Source organism: Muntiacus reevesi, chromosome 21 (genome assembly GCF_963930625.1).
Source record: "Muntiacus reevesi chromosome 21, mMunRee1.1, whole genome shotgun sequence".
NCBI lineage: Eukaryota > Metazoa > Chordata > Mammalia > Artiodactyla > Cervidae > Muntiacus > Muntiacus reevesi.
The window spans coordinates 48,167,194-48,189,082 of record NC_089269.1 but is presented as its reverse complement, the minus strand read 5'-3'; the positions used below and the strand labels follow the sequence as shown (position 1 = coordinate 48,189,082).

Below are 21,889 nucleotides of genomic sequence, written 5' to 3'. Positions count from 1 at the left end.
TGAGGGGGTTGGGGGTTGAGGGGTAATTGGTCCCGGGGAGGTGGGGAGAAGTGACATTCTGCAGGTCACCGCAGCTCTGCAGCCACCGGCTGGAGTGACAGGAGCCCCTGGGTTACTTCTCTGCGTGATGCATGTCTTCTCTCTTCTCTCTTTCGGCCCCCAAGGATGTTAACGCGGGCGAGGGTAGCGAGTTTGCCGACAGCGGGATCGAAGGGGCCACCACGGACACAGACCTCCTGTCCCGGCGATCCAATGCCACGAACTCCAGCTACTCGCCCCCCGCCGGCCGCGCCTTTGTGGGCAGCGACAGCGGCAGCAGCTCCACCGGGGACGCGGCCCGCCAGGGGGTGTATGAGAATTTTCGCCGGGAGCTGGAGATGAGCACCACGAACAGCGAGAGCCTGGAGGAGGCGGGCTCCGCGCACAGCGACGAGCAGAGCAGCGGCACGCTGAGCTCCCCGGGCCAGTCCGACATCCTGCTCTCGGCCGCCCAGGGCACGGTGCGCAAGGCCGGCGCCCTTGCCGTCAAGAACTTCCTGGTGCACAAGAAGAACAAGAAGGTGGAGTCCGCCACGCGGAGGAAGTGGAAACACTACTGGGTGTCCTTGAAAGGTGAGAGAGAGAGGGAGCGCATCCTTCCTGCCGGGCTGGGTAACCTCTGCTCCGTGGTACCCCTTACACGGGATGGTTTTTAATTACACGCGATTTCCACTGCATGCTCATTTCAGAATTGTTGTTTTATGGTGGTGAGAGTACCTAACGTGAGACCTGCTCTCCCGGGCTTCCCAGGTGGCACAGTGGTAAAGAATCTTCCTGCCAGTACAGGAGACGCGGGAGACACGGGTGTGATCCCTGGGTGGGGAAGAGGCCCTGGAGGAGAAAGTGTCAACCCACTCCGGTGTTCTTGCCTGGAGAATCCCATGGAGAGAGGAGCCTGGCGGGCTGTAGTCCATGGGGTCGCGAAGAGTCAGACGTGACTGAGCGTGCACACACACATTACCCTCTTAGCACGTTTTTAGGTGTATGTTACAGTGTAGGTGACTAGGGCACACAGCCGTATAACACATCTCTAGAACAGAATCATCTTATTGAGCTGAAACTGTGTGTCCCTTGATGGTCACTCCCCATTTCCTTTTCCCGCCAATGTTTTATAGTCTTTACTTTTTCACATTGAAGCTATTAGAGCCTCTCATGCCTTGTTTTCTTATGTACAGCTGGTTCTGATGACAGTTTCAGTGCCTTGAGTTCCAAAAAATATTTTTTTGAAATCATCCCAAAAAATGTGCCTCCCAGGGTAACTCTTTTGGAGGGAAAAATCAGTAGTTTGAATCTTATGAAATTGCCTTTTTTTTTTTTTCATAAAGAATGATAGAATATTGTTAATTTCATAGAATTTAACCCAGTGTTTAATGGGATGTCTGAGCCATCTATGTTTGTGAAAAAGTCACTGTTTTGCAGTCACACTTTGAATATTTGAGTGTGTGTATATACATATATACATGCACATATATATATATATATGCACTGCCTTTTCATTGATAAGCACGATGCTTTGATGTGTTGCTATTCATTATTGTTTTGCATACATTTTAGAAGTATGTGCGTATGTTTTTGCCTATGTCTCTGCATGTCTTGATGGTGTATAAGTTGTAACATATTTGTGAGCTCTGTGTCTTAAAAGAAAAAACACTTCTCAAGCCCACTTAGAATCCTTCACAGAAGCTGGGTTTGAAGCAGGTTAATGTATGGCAGGAGAGGTTAGAGAGGTTACTAACATGAAGGATGGGTCCCAGAGAAAGAAGCCTGGGCTCACCTGGTGTGGTGCACCCATTACACCATCTGATACTGGGTTTTATCACCTGTGGCTGGTGTGGAATAACCAGTCCTGGAGGCACACAGCAGCCTAGAGCTCTGTTCAGTGATGGGCAGGTCAACCCTTGTGCAGGGTTTGGCTGGGTTGCATTACTCGTGGTGCCTGCTATTGCTTCAATACCTGGCGAAACAGGGAGGGAGCGTGTTAATTCGGCTGTAGGTCTTGATGCGTGTCACAGAGATCTATAGTGACAATGCCTCAAGCAAGACAGGACTTGAGTTCCCTCCCACCTAGCAGAGGTAGGCCATCTAAGGGTGATGGGGCGACTCTGCTGTGAAGTCATCCAGAAGCCAGGGTTCCTTTTGTCTTACTGCTTAACTGTCCCTAGAGCACTGTTTTCATCTGAACGATCAGGAGAGCTCTCCAGCAGGTCCAGTTCCAGTGGAAATATGGCGGTGTGGAGGGTGAATCCCTCTGCACTGAGAGTGCAGTCTGGAAGTTGGCTGAATCTCTTCTGCTTCCACCGCGTGGGCCAGAAATGAGTCCGACCTAGCTGCAAGGGAGGCAGGAATGGGCCCAGCCGAGCACTGGGGTTGCTGTTGCTGCAGAGGAAAGGAGGTCGGGCGTGTTGGGGAGCAACCAGCTGTCCCGTAGAGGTGTCTTTACACTTGTCAGCCAGCGCAGGGCAGGTTCCCCTCCTTTCTGCCAAGAGCTGTGTGTCTAATGTTCCTGCATGTTTAGCATAGGATGCTGTCTTTAGTTTTTAAGACTTGTTGGGTTATTACATCTTGTTGCTCCACTTCTAAGGATGTCTTGGAAAGAGTCAGGGTCTTCTTCTTCCTTTTTTTTTTTTTTTTGATTAATTTATTTTAATTGGAGGATAATTACTTTACAATATTGTGGTGGTTTTTGCCATACACCAACGTGAGTCAGCCACGGGTTCTTTTCTCATATCCTCTTCTCGTTCTGAAAGTCTGCCTTAGTGGTTTCAAAGTTTGAACAGAGGTGGAATTCTGGTACCCATAGTATCTCCTGTGGAAAACCTGAGAAAATATTGATATTAAACTTTAAATTTTGTTGTCTATGCAAAATCGGATACCGTACTATAGTCTACATAAAGTGCATATAGAATTTTGAATGCAGGTGTGAAGTATCTGTGTTCAAAATACAGGAACATTGGATTTGAGCTAATTTTGTCGATTAACACACATGCATATGCAGAGCACACTTTGCTTTTCATTTTCCCTTGTGAATTGTGAAAAGGCCATTTGATGTCGTGGTTCTGCTTGTGAAACACAGTTATTCTTCCTGTGGGAGACTTTTGGAGACCTGCTACCATTCTTTCTCACGTGAGACCTGCCTCAGCTTAGTTTGAAGGCACCATTGGGTCGTGTCTGAAGGGGCCCTGGATCATATCCACTGTCCTGCCGTGGGGGGTGGGATGAGATGACTTGAGGGAGAAAGACCCCTTCTTCCACCTCCTGCTCCTCCCCAAAGGGCCCCAGCCCTGGACCCCACAGCCTCTGTTCCCTTTAGCAGCCTGTCCTATTTTTCATTTTATTACTTAATGTTGAGTTTTTAACAACATGATTAGAAGTCCACCTGCATCACAGTCGCCTGAGTCACTTCCTGGGTTATATCCATACCTGCTGAATCTCAAAGTCTGAGGGTGGTCCAGTTCAGTTCAGTTGCTCAGTCGTGTCTGACTCTTTGCGACCCCATGGACCGCAGCATGCCAGGCCTCCTTGTCCATCACCAACTCCCAGAGTGCACTCAAACTCATGTCCATCGAGTCAGTGATGCCATCCAACCATCTCAACCTCTGTCATTCCTCTCTCCTCCCGCCTTCAATCTTTCCCAGCATCAGGGTGTTTTCTAATGAGTTGGTTCTTTGCATCAGGTGGCCAGAGTATTGGAGTTGGGGCCCTGTATTAATCCCTGTATTGGACCTGCTATAACCAAGTACCACAGACTGGGTGGCTTCAACAAAAGAAATGGATTGTCTCACAGTCTGGAGCCTAGACGTCTGAGGTCAGGGTGTCAGTAGGTTTGGTGTTCTTTCATGTCCTCTGTCTGTACCTGTCTATGTCCAAATTCCTCCTTCTTATACAGACAGCGGTCACAGTGGCTTAGCACCCACTGGAACAACCTCCATTTATTTTAATTACCTCGGTAAAGCCCTTATCTCCCAATAGAGTGAAATTCTGAGGCCCTGGACTATGACTTCAGCCTAGGAACCTGGGGGGATAGGATTCAGCCCATGACAGGCCCTGAATCTGTGGTTTAAACAAAGTTCCCAGGTGATGCTTAGACTAAATTTGAGAATAGCACTGTTAATGGCACAAGGATAAAAATAATTAGGTGATTTTTTTTACCTGGGACATGGAAGGAGGGCTGTTTTGTTTCTGCTGTCCCTTTAGAGAATAAATGATCAAGGAAGGCAGGATGTGGGCACTCAGGAGCCCAGCCCACACGCCCATTAGAGGAAGAAGCCTGCACTTCCTTGGTGACCCAGATCTGAATGACACAGTCTGTCAGGATCCAGCCTGGAACACACAGCTGCCGAGTCTTTTCCTTCTGGCTCCTGACGGGTCCCGTTATAGATCGACAAACTCGGGGCTTGTCCCTGCCACTCACAGGCAGGGCTCACTGCTGACTTGGGCTTGGAGATGGAGAAGTAACAAACAGGGCCCCTGGAAACTGTGGGCTAGAGAATTCTTCAAAGATTCTTTCACTTTTGATAGAATAATTAATTTTTCAAAAGTTTTATTTAGAATTAAACTCTGGAGTGTCTCCATCCATGACTGAACAGCAAACAGATTATGTTCAAGATGAAGGTAAAGAAGCTGTTACCTGGGAGCGCGTGGTACCCAGACTTGCTGTTTCACGTTAGTCTTAAAGTTGGAACATGTCAATAATTGAGGAGAAGCTGATTTTCAACCACCCACTGTCATGGGCGACTGTAAACTAACGTTGAAAAATGATAGAAACAGCACTGGGGAGACATCAGGTGTTCAGTGTGTGGACATTGCGTATCCATTATCCACAGGCTTCGGTTTCTGTTCTAACTATATAAAGCTGCATTCTTCACTTTCTGTTAAGAATCTGTTCATAATTAGTCCTAAGGATTATTTAGAGGAAGGTTTCTCAGCAGCGGGACTGCTGACATTTTCTGGATAGTTCTTTGTCATGAGGCTTGTCCCGGGCATTGTAGGATGTTTAGCAGTATCCTTGTCCAGTCAGTGGTACCCAACCTGTTTGGCACCAGGGACCAGGTTTCGTGGAAGACGGGTTTTTCTATGGGGAGGTGGGAGGGATGGTTTGGGGATGATTCAAATTTATTACATTTATGGTGCACTTTATTTCTTTTATTGTATCAGCCCCACCTCAGATCATCTTTTAGATCCTGGAGGTTGGGGACCCCTGTATTACCCACCTACTTCTGTTCCTCACCCCCAAGTTGTGACAACCAGAAATGTCTCCAGACTTCACCTAATGTCCCTCATTCATCAAAAGTGCCCCACCTCGGGAACCTCAGATTTCAAGGAAGATACCCTCTTCTTTCCATTTCTTTTCTTTTTCTATCTCTGAATCTATGCTAGCTTAAGACATGAAAAGACGAGATTCAGATGTTTCTGAATGTAACCTCTGTGTTCCTGTGGAAACTTGAGCTCTTCAAAATAAGAGGGATTATTAAAAAAAAAAAATAGTGTTGGGGTAATAGGTCTATAGTTTAATTATATGTATGTAACTTATACCCACAAAACATAAAAACAAAATAAAACCCTACTAAAATTACATAACACTGTACATTTCCAACAATAAGTGTCACAGAAAACATAGGGCTTTACCCTCGGGGGGGAAATAAACGTGAATATAACTTGAATGGGTTGGAGGGAGAATTGAAACTCCTGACTTGCGGATACAAGGACAACAGTTATAAAATCGTGACGTTCAGGAGCACCGCGCAGGAGACTTTTTGGCTGAGTTGGTGGTCAGGCGGTATCACGGGGAGCAGCGGGAAGGCAGCAGGACTTGCCAGCCCGTGTGTGGTGTGCATTTGTGCTGGAGGCGCTGCCCTCAGCAGCTGTTCCGTGCTCCTGTGAGATATTAGGTTAATTTTCTCAGTTGTGTCTGACTCTTTGACAACCCCATGGACTGTATTCCGCCATGCTCCTCTGTCCATGGAATTTTCCAGGCAAGAATACTGGAGTGGGTTGCTATTTCCTCCTCCAGGGCATCTTCTCAACCCAGGGATGAAACCTGCATCTCCTGCATTGGCAGGCAGATTTCTTTACTGCTGAGCCACCGAGAAAGCTGTCCTGTGAAGTGTTAAGGGCTAGGAGAAAATGGCCTTTGTGACTTTTCCATTTCTCCCCATCGTTGTACACTGTCAGTTAGAAACTTGCTTTGTGGAAGTTCATATTGCAGCCAAAGAGGTGGTCCTTGGAAGGACTTTGTGATTCCCATCAGCGGTGGCCCTTGCTTGTGGTAAGGAAGATGTTGAAAACTGACCAAGTGGCTTATGTTGAAATTAAAAGAATTAGAAAGTTGGGCCCAGGCCTCCCCTGAAATTGAATTTGATGACTTGAGAGTAAGTCCTCAGTGAGTAATTGCGAATAAAGCGCACCTCACATGCAGGCCGTGGTTGGAGGGTATCTGTGGAACCCAGCTGGCCACAAATCTAGGCCAGGCTTCTACTGCGGCTGTCTGTCTCGTTTCGTGGTTTAATTAAGTGTGGCCCAGGCCTCCAGCTTCCCCTAGACCTTCATACAGGTGTCCCGTTGTTTGTTCTTCCAGGAAGAACATGCCCTTGGTTGATTTCTAGCAAGACATTTTATAGAGAAAATCTGAGACTCAAAAATCCATCATTTCTTTCCTTATCCTGAAAGCACCTGACGTCAGTGTTATATTTTGTTTTCACCAAGGGCACAGTCAAGAAACTCAATAGATGGTGTTTCCTGGTTGCATTTCCTGTGAGATACAATCGGAGGAGGCTGTAGGGGGGACAGTCCCGACTGCCAGGTCTCACTCAGCACTGTTTGCTCTTCGGACCCGTGGAGCTGAATTTACAGCCACTCCTGGGACCACAAAGAGTCAGACACTACTGAGCGACCGAGTACATGTACATGGTACTGGTCAGAGGAGCCTTCAGCCCGCCACATGCTTCTGAGGATACCTGGGACAAAACCTTCTGAAGTGGAAAGTAAGATCTCGAAGAACTGGAGGGCACGCGTGATGGCATTGAGATTTAAGTCTTAACAGGGGACTTCCCTGGTGGTGCAGTGGTTAAGACTTTGCCTTCCATTGCAGGCGGTGTGCGTTCCATCCCTGGTCAGAGAACTAAGAATCCCATGGTACCTCTGGGCCAAAAACCAAAACATAAAGCAGAAGCAATATGGTAACAAATTCCATGAAGACTTGGGGGAAAAAAAAAAGTCTTAACATTGTATATCAACTATGCTTCAATTAGGGGGAGAAAAAGAAAGATCCTCTCTTAACACAAGCCCTTCCAAGACTTAGAGCACGCGTAGCGCCCTTCTCCTACGCCCTCTGTTTGTGCTAAGTTCCAGCCCTTTCCTAGTGACAGCACACAAGCCGGAGTCTTCACTGCAGACGTTCAAGTACTCACGCAGATGCCGGTTTGTTTTCCCAGGGTGCACACTCTTCTTCTACGAGGGTGACGGCAGGTCCGGGATCGACCACAACAGCGTCCCGAAGCACGCCGTCTGGGTGGAGAACAGCATCGTGCAGGCGGTCCCTGAGCACCCCAAGAAGGACTTCGTCTTCTGCCTCAGCAACTCCTTGGGCGACGCCTTCCTCTTCCAGGTGTGTGGGCCTCCTTTGCAGAGCGCTTCGCGTCGCTGATCAGATACCTTCCCCTCTTGCCTATGGGTTTCATCCTGTTTCCCGCTGGGTGGGCGGGCCTAGCTTTTGCACATTAGAGAAGCAATAATGCTGTGACTGTTGTTTAGTCGCTCAGTCCTGTCCGACTCTTGGCCACCCCACGGGTTGCAGCATGCCAGGCCTCCCTGTCCTTCACCATCTCCCAGAGTTTGCTCATGTCCGTTGAGTTGCCATAATGAATGACAAAATAAACATCTCTGCTGAGTTGCAGGAAAGATTGAACTTACCTTGGTGAAGCCTGAAGGAGGGGTGTAGGTTGAAGGATTTTTCACTGAAATCTCATATGATTTGTGTGGCACTTGAGAGCACGGATCATGAATTCCTTAATTTAGACCTGATTTGTGCTGTCAAAATTTTTTATCATAATGTGTTCTCTTCTAATATTACTCATAAAGTAAAATCATGACATCCTGGAAATGACTGACTCTTCCCAACTAGTTTCTCTTCCTCATCTTCTCAGAACCTTGTGCTTAAAGTTACCGAATTCTGACTGTTAAGTGTGTTAAAAAATACTAACCTGCGTATCACTTCATGGTTAACATTAGCTTTTATAGGGAATCCTTTGAATTAGGTCCGTTGTGATGCACTTTTTGGGGTGTTAGTGTGTTAGTAAGCTTTCTCCATTTTTAATATAGGAATAATATAGGAAGTCCTCAAGCCTTTATTCCATGTTTCCTGCATGCTATGCATATTGATATTGAGAATACCAAGAAGATTTTGACATAGTTCCTATGCTTGAAAGTTTTCACATATAATATTGGAGGCAGACATTGGAATAAATGGATCTTTTTGATGTGGTAAACCTTGGCAGTGAATGTTAAAGGAAGAACAGGGATGATTTGAGTGAAATTGATGGTGAGGATATGCCATGTGAAGAAAGAGTTGAAATAAAGGCATGGAAGAGAGAGTAATAGGTTATTCCACCTGTGGTCCACCAGGCTCCTCTGTCCATGGAATTTTCTAGGCAAGAATACTGGAGTCAGTTGCCGTTTTCTACTCCAGGGGATTTTCCTGACCAAGGGATCGAACTCGTATCTGTCTCTTGTATCTGTGTTCATGATACATTTGTCTGCACTTCTTGTGGTGTATACCCAGAAGTGTCCATGCTGGATCATAGGATATACGCACACCTTCAGGTGTACTAGATACTGTCAGTTTCCAGAATGAATGAAGTAATTTATCCTCCTCACATCAGCAGCCCAGGAGAACGCCAGTTTTTTACATCCTTGTCCACACGTGTCAGATCTTTTTCTTTTTTTAAGCTATCAGTGTGAAGTTGAGCACATTTTTCTGGGTTTAATGACCATTTCAGTATCATCTTTTGTGAAGTTTTTAAGTCTCTTGCCTACTTCTCCATTGAGTTGTTGATCTTCTCGTGATGATTCACAGCAGTTTGTTTTGTACATCATCTCTTCGTTAATTATATGCATTCAAATGTCTTTTTTCCTCCCTGTGGCTTGCTTTCTACTCTCTTAAAGGTATTTGTTAAACCAAAACTTTAATTTTAATGTAGTCTCATTTCTCAAGTTGGAAGGGAACTAATGGATAGTTCTTTATGTATCCTATTGAAAAATCTCCATGCTCTGTCTCATGAACATATTCTTCCATATAACTTATAAACCATTGTGTTTCCAAATCTGGAATAGCTTTTTATTGATTAATTGGATATCTTGCAAATGATAAATGCTTAACTACTCTCATGATAACAACAATAAACAAATATTTACTGAACCCTTACTGTATGCCACCACATTGAACATGTTTTACAGTGTGAGTTCACTTAATTCTTATAGCGGTATCCACATTTTAACCAGTTAATATGGATTGTGTACCCCCTCTGTGGAAGCTAAGGCTTACAAAGGCTGATAATTGGATACCAGGTCACAGTTACTGAGTGTTGGGGCTGGATTCAAACCAAGCCTCTTGTTTTCCAAAGCCTCTTATTGTCTAAGCATATTACTTATCCCATTACTATTACTTTTTACCCTCAGAAGATCATGGGCGAGAATCAGTGATATGGGAAAAAGTGACTTTTTCTCTTTCTTATAATTAAGCCACTTACTTGGAATATTTGAAAATTTGTAACTTGATTTTGGCTATCCTTGCCTCACTGTACAAGTTAGATGATGATTTGGTTGATTTCAGGATGTTCTTCTTTTTTACCTACACACTCCTCATGTGAATTCCCTTTGAAAGGACTTTCCTGGCCGTAAAATTGCTATTAGAATCTGAATACTCAATAGGTCACATTGAATAAAATTCTTTTGTGGCAGCATAGGACCTTATTCATGAAAACCACTGTGTCCTCTTGTTTTGGTGAAATTTTTATGCTGCTTACGTGGGACAGAGCACAAAATGAACCTTTTCAGAGGAAATTACTGCTCTTTGGGATCCATGAGGGCATTTTCTACCTTCTACTTATTGTAATCCACATGACTCTGGAGGGGCTGAATTTGAAAGGAACCTGTGTGTGCAGGGGGTGAGGCGAAAGTGAGGGAGAGCGAGCATGATTATGGAATAATTTGTAGCTTATTTCAGCCCCGGGGCTCAATTCAGTGCACACTTTCCAGAGTCTGTGTGCTGCTGATCTGATGCTGTTATTCAGATTTGCTGCCCATGGAAAAGAGATTCGTGTTACCAACAGAAGTAGAAAAGGGGTTTTGTGTCCAAGATGGGGGTGGGAATGGGCATGAATGTTAGAGAGTTTATATAGGAGAAGTGCTATGCTGTTCACAAAGGGGAAGCTAGAGCTTCTGCATTTCAACTATTAATATTTTAATTAGTGTTCTTCCCTCCAACTGGAAGCCAGAATTGGCGCCATCACCTACAAAGCACAGTTTCCTCTTGCCCCTTTCTTCATCCATCACTGGAGGATATTGTATACCGTTTCAAAAATCTTGGTGACTTTTATGGTAACATATCCTAATATTAGTTTTCAACTTCTGTATTCAGTGCCTTGGGAACATGGTTAGTAGACAGAGTAAGAATGATGCTTGATTGGGTAGAAAATCATTTAGAATCATATATCTGAAGAAGTGGTCCAGTGGGTAAGAATCTGCCTTCCGATGCAGGCGTGCTCATTTGCTCGGTTGTGTCTGATTCTTTGTGATCCTAGGAACTGTAGACCGCCAGGCTCCTCTGTCCATGGGATTTCCCAGGCAAGAATACTGGAGTGGGTTGCCATTTCCTTTTCCAGGGGGGATCTTCCTGATGCAGGGGGCGTGGGTTCAATCTTTTATGGGGAACTAAGATCCCATGTGCCATGGGGCAACTAATCCCATGCGCCCCAACCGCAGAAGCCTGTGTACTGTGACGGAGACCCACCGCAGTCAAAAGCAAACAAACAAAAACCAAAGGAGCAGAAAAGGAAGTGTAGAAAATATTATCTATAAGGGGTCGTTGCCTTTCCGTAGAAAGTTTCTTGTCATTTATAGTGTCATTTGTATAGCATGCATAAATATATATATATATATATATTTTTTTTTTTAATCCCAAACTCCTAACCTATAAAGCATGAGCATTTATAAAAGACTTGAAAAAAAATTTACACCTTTATGTTGAATTGGGTATTAGATGTGGTAATGCAAGTCAAGTGTCTGATAGACAGCAAACGCACTCTAAGTGTTATAATTAGCATTTTAACTGGAAGAAAAAGAGATTAGTTCCCTGTGCTTCTCTAAAATAAGTATCTTTACAGAACTTGAGTGTGGCTTCTCTGAGGAAAGACTAAAACTTTGAGTTTTATCAGCTTCTGGGGAATTACCTTCAAGCGCCCCATTTGGCTCTGTGTATCAGATTCAGTGAAGGTCAGTGTCATATGCCCTGGACAAGGACAGCCAAGTTAGAAAATGATCTGGAAATCATCTTTCACCAGGAGCATCAAGTGGACTTGTTAGAAAAGCCTTTAGAAGGGATTTCGTATTTGGACTTGAGTAGGTTAGCATCAAGCCTCCTTCTCAAGGCTGGTAGCGTCCCTACAGGGCTCCTGACAGGTGGTCAGTCTGGCCAGTCTGGACGGCTCCCATCCCTGGGAAGTGTCCATCTACTTGGTTAGTTGGCTCCACGTTCTAGAAAGTTCTTCGTCACGTTGCGATGATACGATCTTTCTGGCGGCATTTGCCATTTCCGTTTGCTTCCATATTTTCCCCCAGAGTTTCAAGTAAGCCTTTCATGCTTATTCATCCTCATAACCTTCTAACTACTTGAAAACCACTCTCATTTCCCTCCGCCACGTCTCCTGTTTAGGTCTCCCTACCCGAGGTGTCCAAGCCAGGCTCCCTGTGGTCCAGCTCCTTTCCTGAATGTTCTTCCTCGTAACTGTGACCCAGGACCCCACACCCTGTCCTCCTGCATTTCAGTTCCTGCTTGCTCATTTCTTCCATGATGCTGGTGTCAATTCCTTAATTTATTAGAAACCGCAACAAACCGTTGACTCATGCTCAGCTTGTGGTCTGTAAACCCTCCATGTCAAGATCCTTGTCATCTTATTTTAATAGATTTCTGAAAACTCCAAATTGCAGAACTTAAACTTAGCTCTTCGAAATTTTATCTTTGTGGGTTTTGTCCTTCTAATGAAATCATCTAGGATGCTAATTTGATCTTCCGTGGTGTTTATATCCTTCTTAACTTTGAGTTAAAATATGCAGATATGACAGACTCCAAGTTTGGTCTTCGTTAAGTGTTGGCTTCGTTTCTAGCTAAGTCTTGTTTTCCCCCCACTGTAGATCATTTTCCTGCCTCTAGCCAGTCACTTTAGCAATACTTCCCTTCGGTTTTGGCATAGGTTAGCTGTGACGAAGGGTCACTTCCAGCATGTGTGGAACCCCAGGCCAAATTTTTTTAATCTCTGTGAAGGATTGAACTCCACCCAGATAAGCTTGTCAGTACTATTCTGGTGGCTCAATGTCATGCAATCTGGTGAAAAGAAATAGCAGGTATGACCTGTGAGCCATAGACTCACAGGTGTATGTCCAAGAGCTCCTTAGGGCCTCTTATCAATGCCCCCTTTGGGATGGAGGATCATAGAGCTCCCTGAAGGGGTGCCTGCTGGACCCTGCCCTTTTTATGCACCAGAGGGGGCCTTTTCAAAGCATGAGGACCCATTGGCCCAGCTCTGAGGAGCGTCTTGTTGGAGAGTATGGGTGTGGAGGGGCAGGCCCTGCTGCTTGTTCAGAGGTTTCTCCACATATGTTAACAGTACAGTGGAGAGGTACAATTGTGACTGCACTCGATTGTGGCATAGTATACTGTTACATATTGTTCAAATAATGTGTTACTGACCAGTGTTCCTCTTCCTTTTTACAATATTTTAAATTTGTATTAAGTTAATACAAACAGATAATTTTATTGAGTATAGTTAATTTAAAATATTGCCTTTTTTGAGTGCCAGCAAAGTGATTCAGGTATATGTATATATATGTATTCTTTTTCAGGTCCTTTTCCATTATAGTTTATTATAAGATATTGACTACAGTTCTCTGTTCTACACGGTAGGACCTTGTTGTTTATTTTTTATAGATGGTTTGTGTATTTAATAGTCTGTATCCCAAACTCCTAATTTATTCTCCCCCTCCACCCTACCTTTCCCCTTTGATATCCATGAGTTTGTTTTCTCTGTCTGTGGGTCTGTTTCTGTTCTGAGTGCATAGTTTTGAAGAATTCAGTTAACCTTAAAAGACCTACCTACAGTGAACCTCTCTTCTTATCCTTCCTTACCCACTGCCTTAAAGCAACTCTACTCAGCTGTTTTAACTGGGTGTTTTGGCATGTGTGTTTGCTCAATTTTTCCTGCATTTACCTTCATTTCTCATCAATATGCTTATACTGTTACTGACCAGGGTTCTTGGACCCCTTCATCAGTAGAAATTGATAGAGACCAGGCGAGAAGTTCAGGCAAGGCTTTATTGGGACTCCTGCTGCAGCAGGAGTGAGTGAAAGCAAGTAACAGGTTCCTTTGCTTGCTCTTTGATGGCGGCAAGCTGGTCCCTTAAATGGGGTGAAGGTGGGTCAGGCCAGAGGGGTGGCTTAGGTGGTCTGCCCACCCCCTTTTTGGTGCCATGTTCAGCGGCCACGCGCAGGACCTTGCTTTTGCTCCTGACACCTCAGAGGTGGCAGTTGTGTTTTTGGTCTTTCTGTATCTTGTTCATAATTTGCCCCAACTGCACATATATGCAGTTATTTTTAGTCCCTTAGAGTTTGTATTCTGTTGCTGAAGCTGGTGTTTGTCCGAGTGCCAGCATCACAGCAAACAGTCCCGGGTCCTAGGTCTCAGCCTGTCTCAATTCTGTTTCTTAACTGACCTTAGATTAGCTACTGATTTTGTTGGACGTGACTTAGTGACTGAACAACAGCAACTGGTTTAGTTGATGATAGGTGAATACTTAGCCGTGTTACGTATAAATTCTCCTTTCTTCATCTTCTGTGTGGTTTCATGAAAATTCGGGGTTCGGTCAGCAGTCCCCGTTACACTCTTCTGACGTCCCCATGCTGTGTGATCGTATAGATAGCATTAGCTGCTGAGCCGAGCAGTGGACTGTCATTTTATTTATTTTTTTGCCCGTAGTTAATGACTATCTTTTTTTTTCTGCTTAATTTGCTTGTTCTTTGGTTACTTCACAGTGTTTTTAAAATTCTCGGGTTTATTGGGTAGTTGATGTGCACTGTGGTTCTCCCTGGAGTCTGCCCTGGATCCTTTCGCTCTAGTCTTGCCTCTTTCAAGGCCCCGTGCATCACACTCACCGTGTGAACTCTTCCGTGTGCTTCCGTGTCTGCCTTTCATGCTGGAGGCTTTCAGCACGTATCTGGTGATCCTTAGTTGTCTAATCACATTTGAATACGAGGTACCAAAGAAGTACTTGGGTCTCACTGGTGCACGTTGACACCTACTGGAGGCCTTTGGTGAAGGGGGCCCCAGCAGACAATATTTGTTGACCTTTCCTGGGGGTTACTCAACTGGCCAGAGATGGATCCTGTTTGCAGTAAACAGTTCCTTCATCTTTCGGGTCTGGTTTCCTGGGGCCTGAAGCCTCTCTTCTTTAAAGAGTTCATCTTGGGTAGAGGGTTGCCCAGTTACATGACTTTTCTCCAGTAGATGAGATGAGCCTCAGGTTACAAATATGGGGTTATATCTATAATTTTCTTTTATAAGTGTTAACAATGATAGTTTAATGGACCCTTATATAATAAAACTCTAAAATGTGTTAAACAGAAAAATCAGTGAGAAAAAAGATTTTTTTAGGAACTCTTGCAGGAACTTCGTTCCCAATTAGCATCTTAAAAAATACATAACTTTATTCTTTTTCCTTTTTGTTCTTTTAAAGTGGACAAAAGTTCAACCTACTTTACAATCTTTTCTGCACTCCTATACACTCAAATGATGCAAAATGTTAGTTTCCTAGACCTGGTATATATTCTCTAGTCCTCTTGTTTAGAATGAATTTCCCTTTTCCTGCCACTCACGTAAAACCATTGATTATCTGAAATCACAAAGTATCCTCCATTCAGTTGGATAATTGAAGCTGGATCTATTTAAATAATGAAGCCCTGAGCTTCATCTTAACTGTGCTCAAAGGGGAACTCTGTGCTCAAACAGGGCTCTTATGCAGAATGCATTTTTTTGTTGATTATATTCCTCTTTTGGCAAGAACTCTACTATTTCCTTCACTGAACTTTATACAGTATTTATAGCGTCCCCAGCAGGCGAAGGAGAAAGCACAGGATTCCCTCTCCCTACCTGCCTGCTGCTGTCTGTTTAATGAGAGGCGATGGGCGTGGCAGAAGTTGAGAGGGTCTCCTTCCTGCCTTTTTGACCACCAGATTCTGATGGTGGGCTGTTGAGCGGACCTGGTGACCCTGATTAAACTTGTCTGGTTCACAAAGGTGATGCAAGGTGAGCAGCTTTGAAAAGCTTTTTCTAGCATGTCAGAGCTTAGATCCTGGCATGGCCACACTGGAAAACCTTGTGTCAAGTGAGTGGTCTGCTGTGATCAAGTCAGAAGTGTTCAGCCTGTAATGTGGCCAGAAAGCTTGTCAAGAATCGTCTCTACTCAACTTGCTGTTGACAGCAGTCAGCGAGGTCTGTACCCACCGTCTCTTACACACATAACCCTGTGTATGTTGCAGCTAAGGGACAGACTCTGCTGAAAAGCTCATTGGGTGGTTGTCTTTCTTAGAAATTGATTTGTCCTAATGATGGAGAATGGCAAAGACCACTGTTTTATTTAGACAGGACAGCAGGAGCAAAAATTCTCTCTAACGGAGCTGCCTTACATCTCTGACAGCTTTCAAAAGTGGTTGGTGGCTTGAGCATCTTTAATAGTTAAAAGGACTGCTTGTTAAATTTTTCATAAAGCTGTGATTGCATTTTCTAAACATCTTTCTCTAGATTATGAGACTTGGTAGGTTTCCCCCCTTTTTATTTTGTCTTTTTTAGAAAAGCACTTCAGTTGTGATAGAATAACAGAACATACCAACCGTTTCCAAGTGCCCAGTTCAGCAGCATTAGGTAATTCATAGTGTTTTGCAACCGTTACCACCATCCATTTCCAGAACTCGTTTCATCTTGCAGAACTGAAACTCTGTACCCGCTGAACTCTCAATACTCTGCTTTCCTGAACCCCTGGCAACCACCATCTTCTTTCTTTTAAATAAATTAATTCCAGGATGGCTCCTTGTCAAAATTAAATATACACCTTTCAAAGGATGTTTGGCTTCATCAATTGGTATCAGTTTCCTCCATTTCCACCTCTTAACTGGGAGGCAAATATACCCTCTGACAGGAGAATGGAGGTGTTGCCCTTGACTGAGCTCGTTGGAATATCTCACATGTGGAAAGAAGATGGGATTCTCTTTTCATTAAGTGAAGAGAGTGAAAAGCTGTTGTTCTGCAGAACCTCTCAGGCTATGGCTCCTCTTGGAGTATATTGTATAGACTGTTAAAAAAGCTTTGGAATTGACATGCATACACTCCTGATACTATGTAAAGAATAGATAACTAATGAGAACACGCCGTATAGCTCTGGGAGCCCTGCCCAGTGCTCCGTAGTAACCTAAACGTGAAGAAAATCCAGAAAAGAGGGGATATGTAGCTGAGTCACTTTGCTGTATGGTGGGAAATAACACAGCACTGTAAACAACTGAACTCCAAGAAGAAATTAAAAACAAAATGCATTGCTTATTTCAGAATGAATTTCTTACTTTGCTAGTGCATCAGTCAGGACAGGCTAGGTTATGCTGCAGTAAGGAGAAACCCTCACATCTCTGTGGCTTAACATAAATTTTTGTTCCTGCCATGTGTCTGATAAGACATTGGCTATGACGCTGTTCTCATCCTCACACTTAGGCACCCAGGTGGACAGAAGCCGTGTCTGTTCCTCCAGGACTTCCAGGACTGTAGGCCAAGGGACCGAATAGGGTGAAGCAGGCTTTTGTTTACTAGTAACACGTTTACTAGTAACGTTGCTTATGTTGCCGAAACTCAGCCTCTGCTCACTGTTGCCGAATAGAAACATGGGAGACAAAGTTTTGGGTGAAGGACAAGAGAGTAGCTTTTACTGCTTTGCCAGGCAAAGGGGGCCACAGGGGCTAATTGCCTCGAGACTGTGTGACTCACCCTGGGGGGCATAGTGAAGAGGAGATTTGTAGTGTTCAAGGAGTAGGGTGTGATTAGCTCGTGGACGGTTCTCAGATTGGTTGATGATCAAGGTGAAGTTTCAGGCATCATCAGTCTTCTGGTTTCAACCAGTCTTGGGTTTGTGTTTTTGTGTCAGCAATTTTCATCTGGAGGAGAGGGGGCTGCTTCCTGTAAAAACAACTTGGAATGTGTATCAGGCCTTTATCTGGATATTTCAGGGAACTGGGAGTTTGGGTGATTCTGTCCTGTGGCAGAATTTTGGTCTAAATTGTTACCAGTTCCCCAGCCCAGCAGCTATTCTTTGTTTCTACATTTTCATCTTTCCCAATCATCAACTCTTGAGTCAGCATTTTACTTCAAAAGGCAAGGGCACAAGTCTATTTCTGGGTCTCCATTACAGTGCTAAGTCAGTTCCATCGTGTCTGACGCCTTGTGACCCTTTGAACTTTAGCCCTCCAGGCTCCTCTGTCCATGGGATTCTCCAGGCAAGAATACTAGAGTGGGTTGCCATGCCCTCCTCCAGGGGATCTTCCCCACCCAGGCATCGAACCTGTGTCTCCTGCATTGGCAGGCAGATTCTTTACCACCAGTGCCACCTGGGAAGCCCCTTCATCTCCATTGCTGCCCTGCAGATAGATTCATCGGTACCGTCTTTCTAGATTCCATACACGTGGGGTAATATGCCGTCTTTCTCTTTCTCTTTCTGACTTTCCTCTGGAGAGGGTGGGGCGAATCGAGGGAGTAGCATGGGAACATACGTGTTACCATATGTGAAATACACAGCCAGTGGGAGTGTGCTGTGGGATGCAGGGAGCTCAGCTTGGCGCTCTGTGACCACCTAGAGCGGTGGGATTGGGGGGGGGGGTCCAGGAGGGCGGGGCGTGTGTGCACCTGTGGCTGACGCATGATGATGTATGGCAGAAACCAGCATAGCGTTGTGAAGCGATTATCCTCCAGTTAAAGAAGGACAGACAGACAAGGGCACAGGGGCCTGTACCTGGTTTCACTTTTCTATTGGATTCATTGACTGCATCCAAGTGATGTGACCACACCTAACTTCAAAGGCAGCAGGAAAATCCCATCCCCCCGTGTCCCTAGGGAGAGCTCAGAATGAGTGGGCAACACTAAAGACCCCACAGCAAGGCTTTTAGAGCAGTTGGTGAGAGCTGAAGGGGTCTGGAGTGGTGTATGTAGCATGTTAAAATTAAAAAAAAAAAAAGGATGGAAAGAGATCAGGGTTTATGATAAATGACTGTCATCCCTGCTTTGACCAGGTTGACCAGGCTGTAGTTTCTTCATCTGTAAAATCATCCCATGGACCCCCTACTTGATGAATATATTTATTTAAAAAGTAAGGTTTGGAGCTGGATTTAGCAGAGTTTGTATCAGGAATTTTAAGCTCTTTTCAACTGTTCCTTAGGTTTTTCTCTTCTTTATTCCTTAGGTGTTATGTCAGGGTTGTAGATACTTGCTTTTCTTCCCCTGGCGTGGGGGAAGGGAGGCAGAGATGAATGAGGATGGTCTTGGGGGAACAGATGCTGACCTTTCACAGAGCACTGATGCACCAGCTGTTTTTACTGGAGACAACGTCCTGTCCTCCTTAGTGACACGTGCTACCTCTGCCTGGATTCCATCTGAAACAGCCCCACAATGTCCTTTTCATGTGGGTGAAAACACCAGCTCCCTTCACATCTGAAAGCGCCTTGTTCCCACTGAACTGCGCACACAAAGGGGAAAGCATGTTTTGGCTCAAGGACTCGCTGTTCATCAGATGCTGCCAGGCACTTTGGAGGACAAAGAAGGTGATGCTGGAAAAGGTCATGCTGTTTGGGACTTCCACTACAACCCTCCAGCGACCCTTTTTCCTGAAAAATAAGAGTCTGAAGTGTAACGTTTTTAGGATAGTTATAGAAAAATTAGGCTCCAATGTTAGAGTGATATATCTTGGAAGGATCTTTTAAAAACTCTCTGTTAAAGTATAACATATACACAGAAGAGTACGCATCTTGATGATGTTTCATGGGCATACCCGTGACATGCACTCACATAACTGGCACCCAGATCAAGAAGCAGAATATGGCCAGCACCCACGAGACAGCCCTGTGCTTCCTTCGAGATGCCTCCCCTCCCCTCCAATTCCCATCAGACAACTCTTCTGACTTCTGACAGTGTACATTAGTTTTCCTGCGTTTGTACTTTATATAAATAGAGTCTTTCAGCTCTTTCGTGTTTGGCTTCTTTTCCTCGATGTTATGTGGGGCTTCCCTGGTGGCTCAGACGGTAAAGAATCCACCTGCAATGCGGGAGACCTGGGTGTGATCCCTGGGTCGGGAAGATCCCCTGGAGGAGGGCACGGCAACCCACTCCAGTACTCTTGACTGGAGAATCCCATGGACACAGGAGCCTGGTGGGCTGCAGTCCACGGGGTCGCAGAGGTCTGGACACGACTGAGCACACAGCACGTGTGGAACTTTACCCATGCTGTAGTGTGTAGTGACTGGCCTTTCATTCTCGTTGCGGGGTCATGTGTCACCGTGGGATTATCCATGTTTTTCATTCATTCTCCTGTTGACAGGTGTTGGGATAGCTTCTAGTTTTGTCCGTTGCAAACTGTACTGCTGTAACCATTTCAGGACATGCGTTTTGGTGAAGACAGGAATGCATTTCTCTTGGGAACATACCCACGAGTGGATTTTGGGGGTCACAAGGTGTATAGACTTTCTACTTTAGGAGGTACTGCCAAATCGTCTTCCGAGCCAGTTACACCACTTTACTCTCCAGCAGCTTCTAAGAATATTCTGGTTGCTCCATGTCTTCCCCAATACTTGGTATTTTCTTTGTGGAAGTTTTTCTTTTAGAAAAGCATCCTTACTTGATTGTTTTCCCATCTGAACTGATTGCTTCTCTAGTAAAATTTTTTAAAGGGGTGGGAGTTGTGGGGGGGTGGGGGATAACTGCACCTGGCAAATGACCCACTGAGGTTGAGAAAACGAGAGCAAACGTTTCAGTTGCACTGGGAGTGAGGAAGTGTGGTGGGTTTATATGTGGGAGGATCTTAAGCTCTGTTTTTCTGGAATAACTTTAAAGTGATACATAAAGACCAAATGGAAGGTAATTACTTTCCAAGAGGAGATGAAAGATTGAAAATTTGCAGCTGAGTCTTTAACTCTTGAAGAATTAAAGGGGGGAGTGGGGAGTAAAATGAATAAAGGTAGTCAGTTATAAGCTTCTAATTATAAGATGGTTAAGTCCTAGGTATGTAATGAAAAGATGAATTTCATATACACACATTGCATTTTTCCCTTTCCCTACCTATAAGTATTTACCTTTGACTTCCAGTATCTTTATCTCTTCTTTTCCCACCAAGTCCTCACGGGATGATTCCATTTGCTTTATCAGGTGCAGTTTCTTTAGGAGAATGTCTAGCTTATTGAAGTCTTCCTTAGATACAGCCAAGTGTTTTGTTGTAAACATAACAACTGCCAGATTGCCTAGGTTTGTCTGGCGTGTGGTGTCTGCTGGCAGACACCGTTTGTAATATTTGATGCTGTTTCTCTTGTGGGATATGAATCTGATGACATTCAGAAATAACATAGACCGCAGCCGTGGTGCCTTCACTTAAACTTCAGTTTTGTGGGTGGAGTCCTGTTAGTAGAATATATTTTCAAACCATGGCTCAAATGAGTGAGAAAAGAAGATGCATCAGAGAAAAAATCAAAAAGTAACAATGTTTTGTGACTGAAAAATGCTGCTGTCAGCCAGTTTAATATTGAAGTAGATCCTCTGTTCAGGCTCTGAGCTAACTTCTGAGCGTTTACTAAACTTCTCTAAGGAGATACTCATTATTGAGTTCCTAGAGGATTAATCATAGCATATGATGACACATGAGCTGTCCCTCCAGCTTTTGCATTTCAGAGCCCCTAGAGTTACAGCAAGCCCACTTTGAAGTTATCTGCTCACTGGCAGGTGTCTCCCGCCAATGTTAGTTGTCTTTAAAGCCCCTTTGACCTGGTTGTTCTTAGTGGCTGGAGTTCTCCTGAGTGGTCGCTATTTCTAGACTCTTCCCTGTGTTCCTAAGTCAGTAATACTTCTAGCTCCTGGATCTCCCATCCCAGCCCTAGTTGTGTTATCGCTACTTGGCTCAGACAGGGGACCTGAGGATTGGGGTCACAGCGGTTCAGTGAGGAAAGGGTTATCGCATTTTCCTTGGCCATAATATCCCTTGGCTTCACTGTCCCCTCTGAACTGACCTGTCCCTTCTGGACACTGACCTTTGTTTCATAGCAACTGTCAATAAGAAACCAAGCTATCTGAAACACCTACTAAAAACCTTAATTTATCTACTTATAAAAATAATTATATAGTGGAACTATATAATTTTTCTGTATGTTTGTTTTGTTTTTGTTTCGTATTTGTATTTTTTTTTTGTATTTTCTTTGTTCTGTATTTTCCCAGTCTCCTGTAAATGTGTTGTCATACTTTCATTATTTAAGAAAATTAGAAGTTAAAAAAGAAACCAAAACTAAGCTATCTGTATA

At 44.5% G+C, this 21,889-nt stretch overlaps 1 protein-coding gene across 1 annotated transcript in view; it reads left to right on the top strand.

Annotated features, from left to right (window-relative positions):
- Positions 1–21,889, top strand: part of TIAM1 (TIAM Rac1 associated GEF 1) — a 187,506-nt gene that overhangs the window by 48,672 nt on the left and 116,945 nt on the right. The window contains exons 4-5 of the mRNA XM_065913560.1: positions 165–612; positions 7,470–7,642. Of these exons, the coding sequence (XP_065769632.1) occupies positions 165–612; positions 7,470–7,642 (621 nt within the window). The remainder of the gene's footprint in view (positions 1–164; positions 613–7,469; positions 7,643–21,889) is intronic.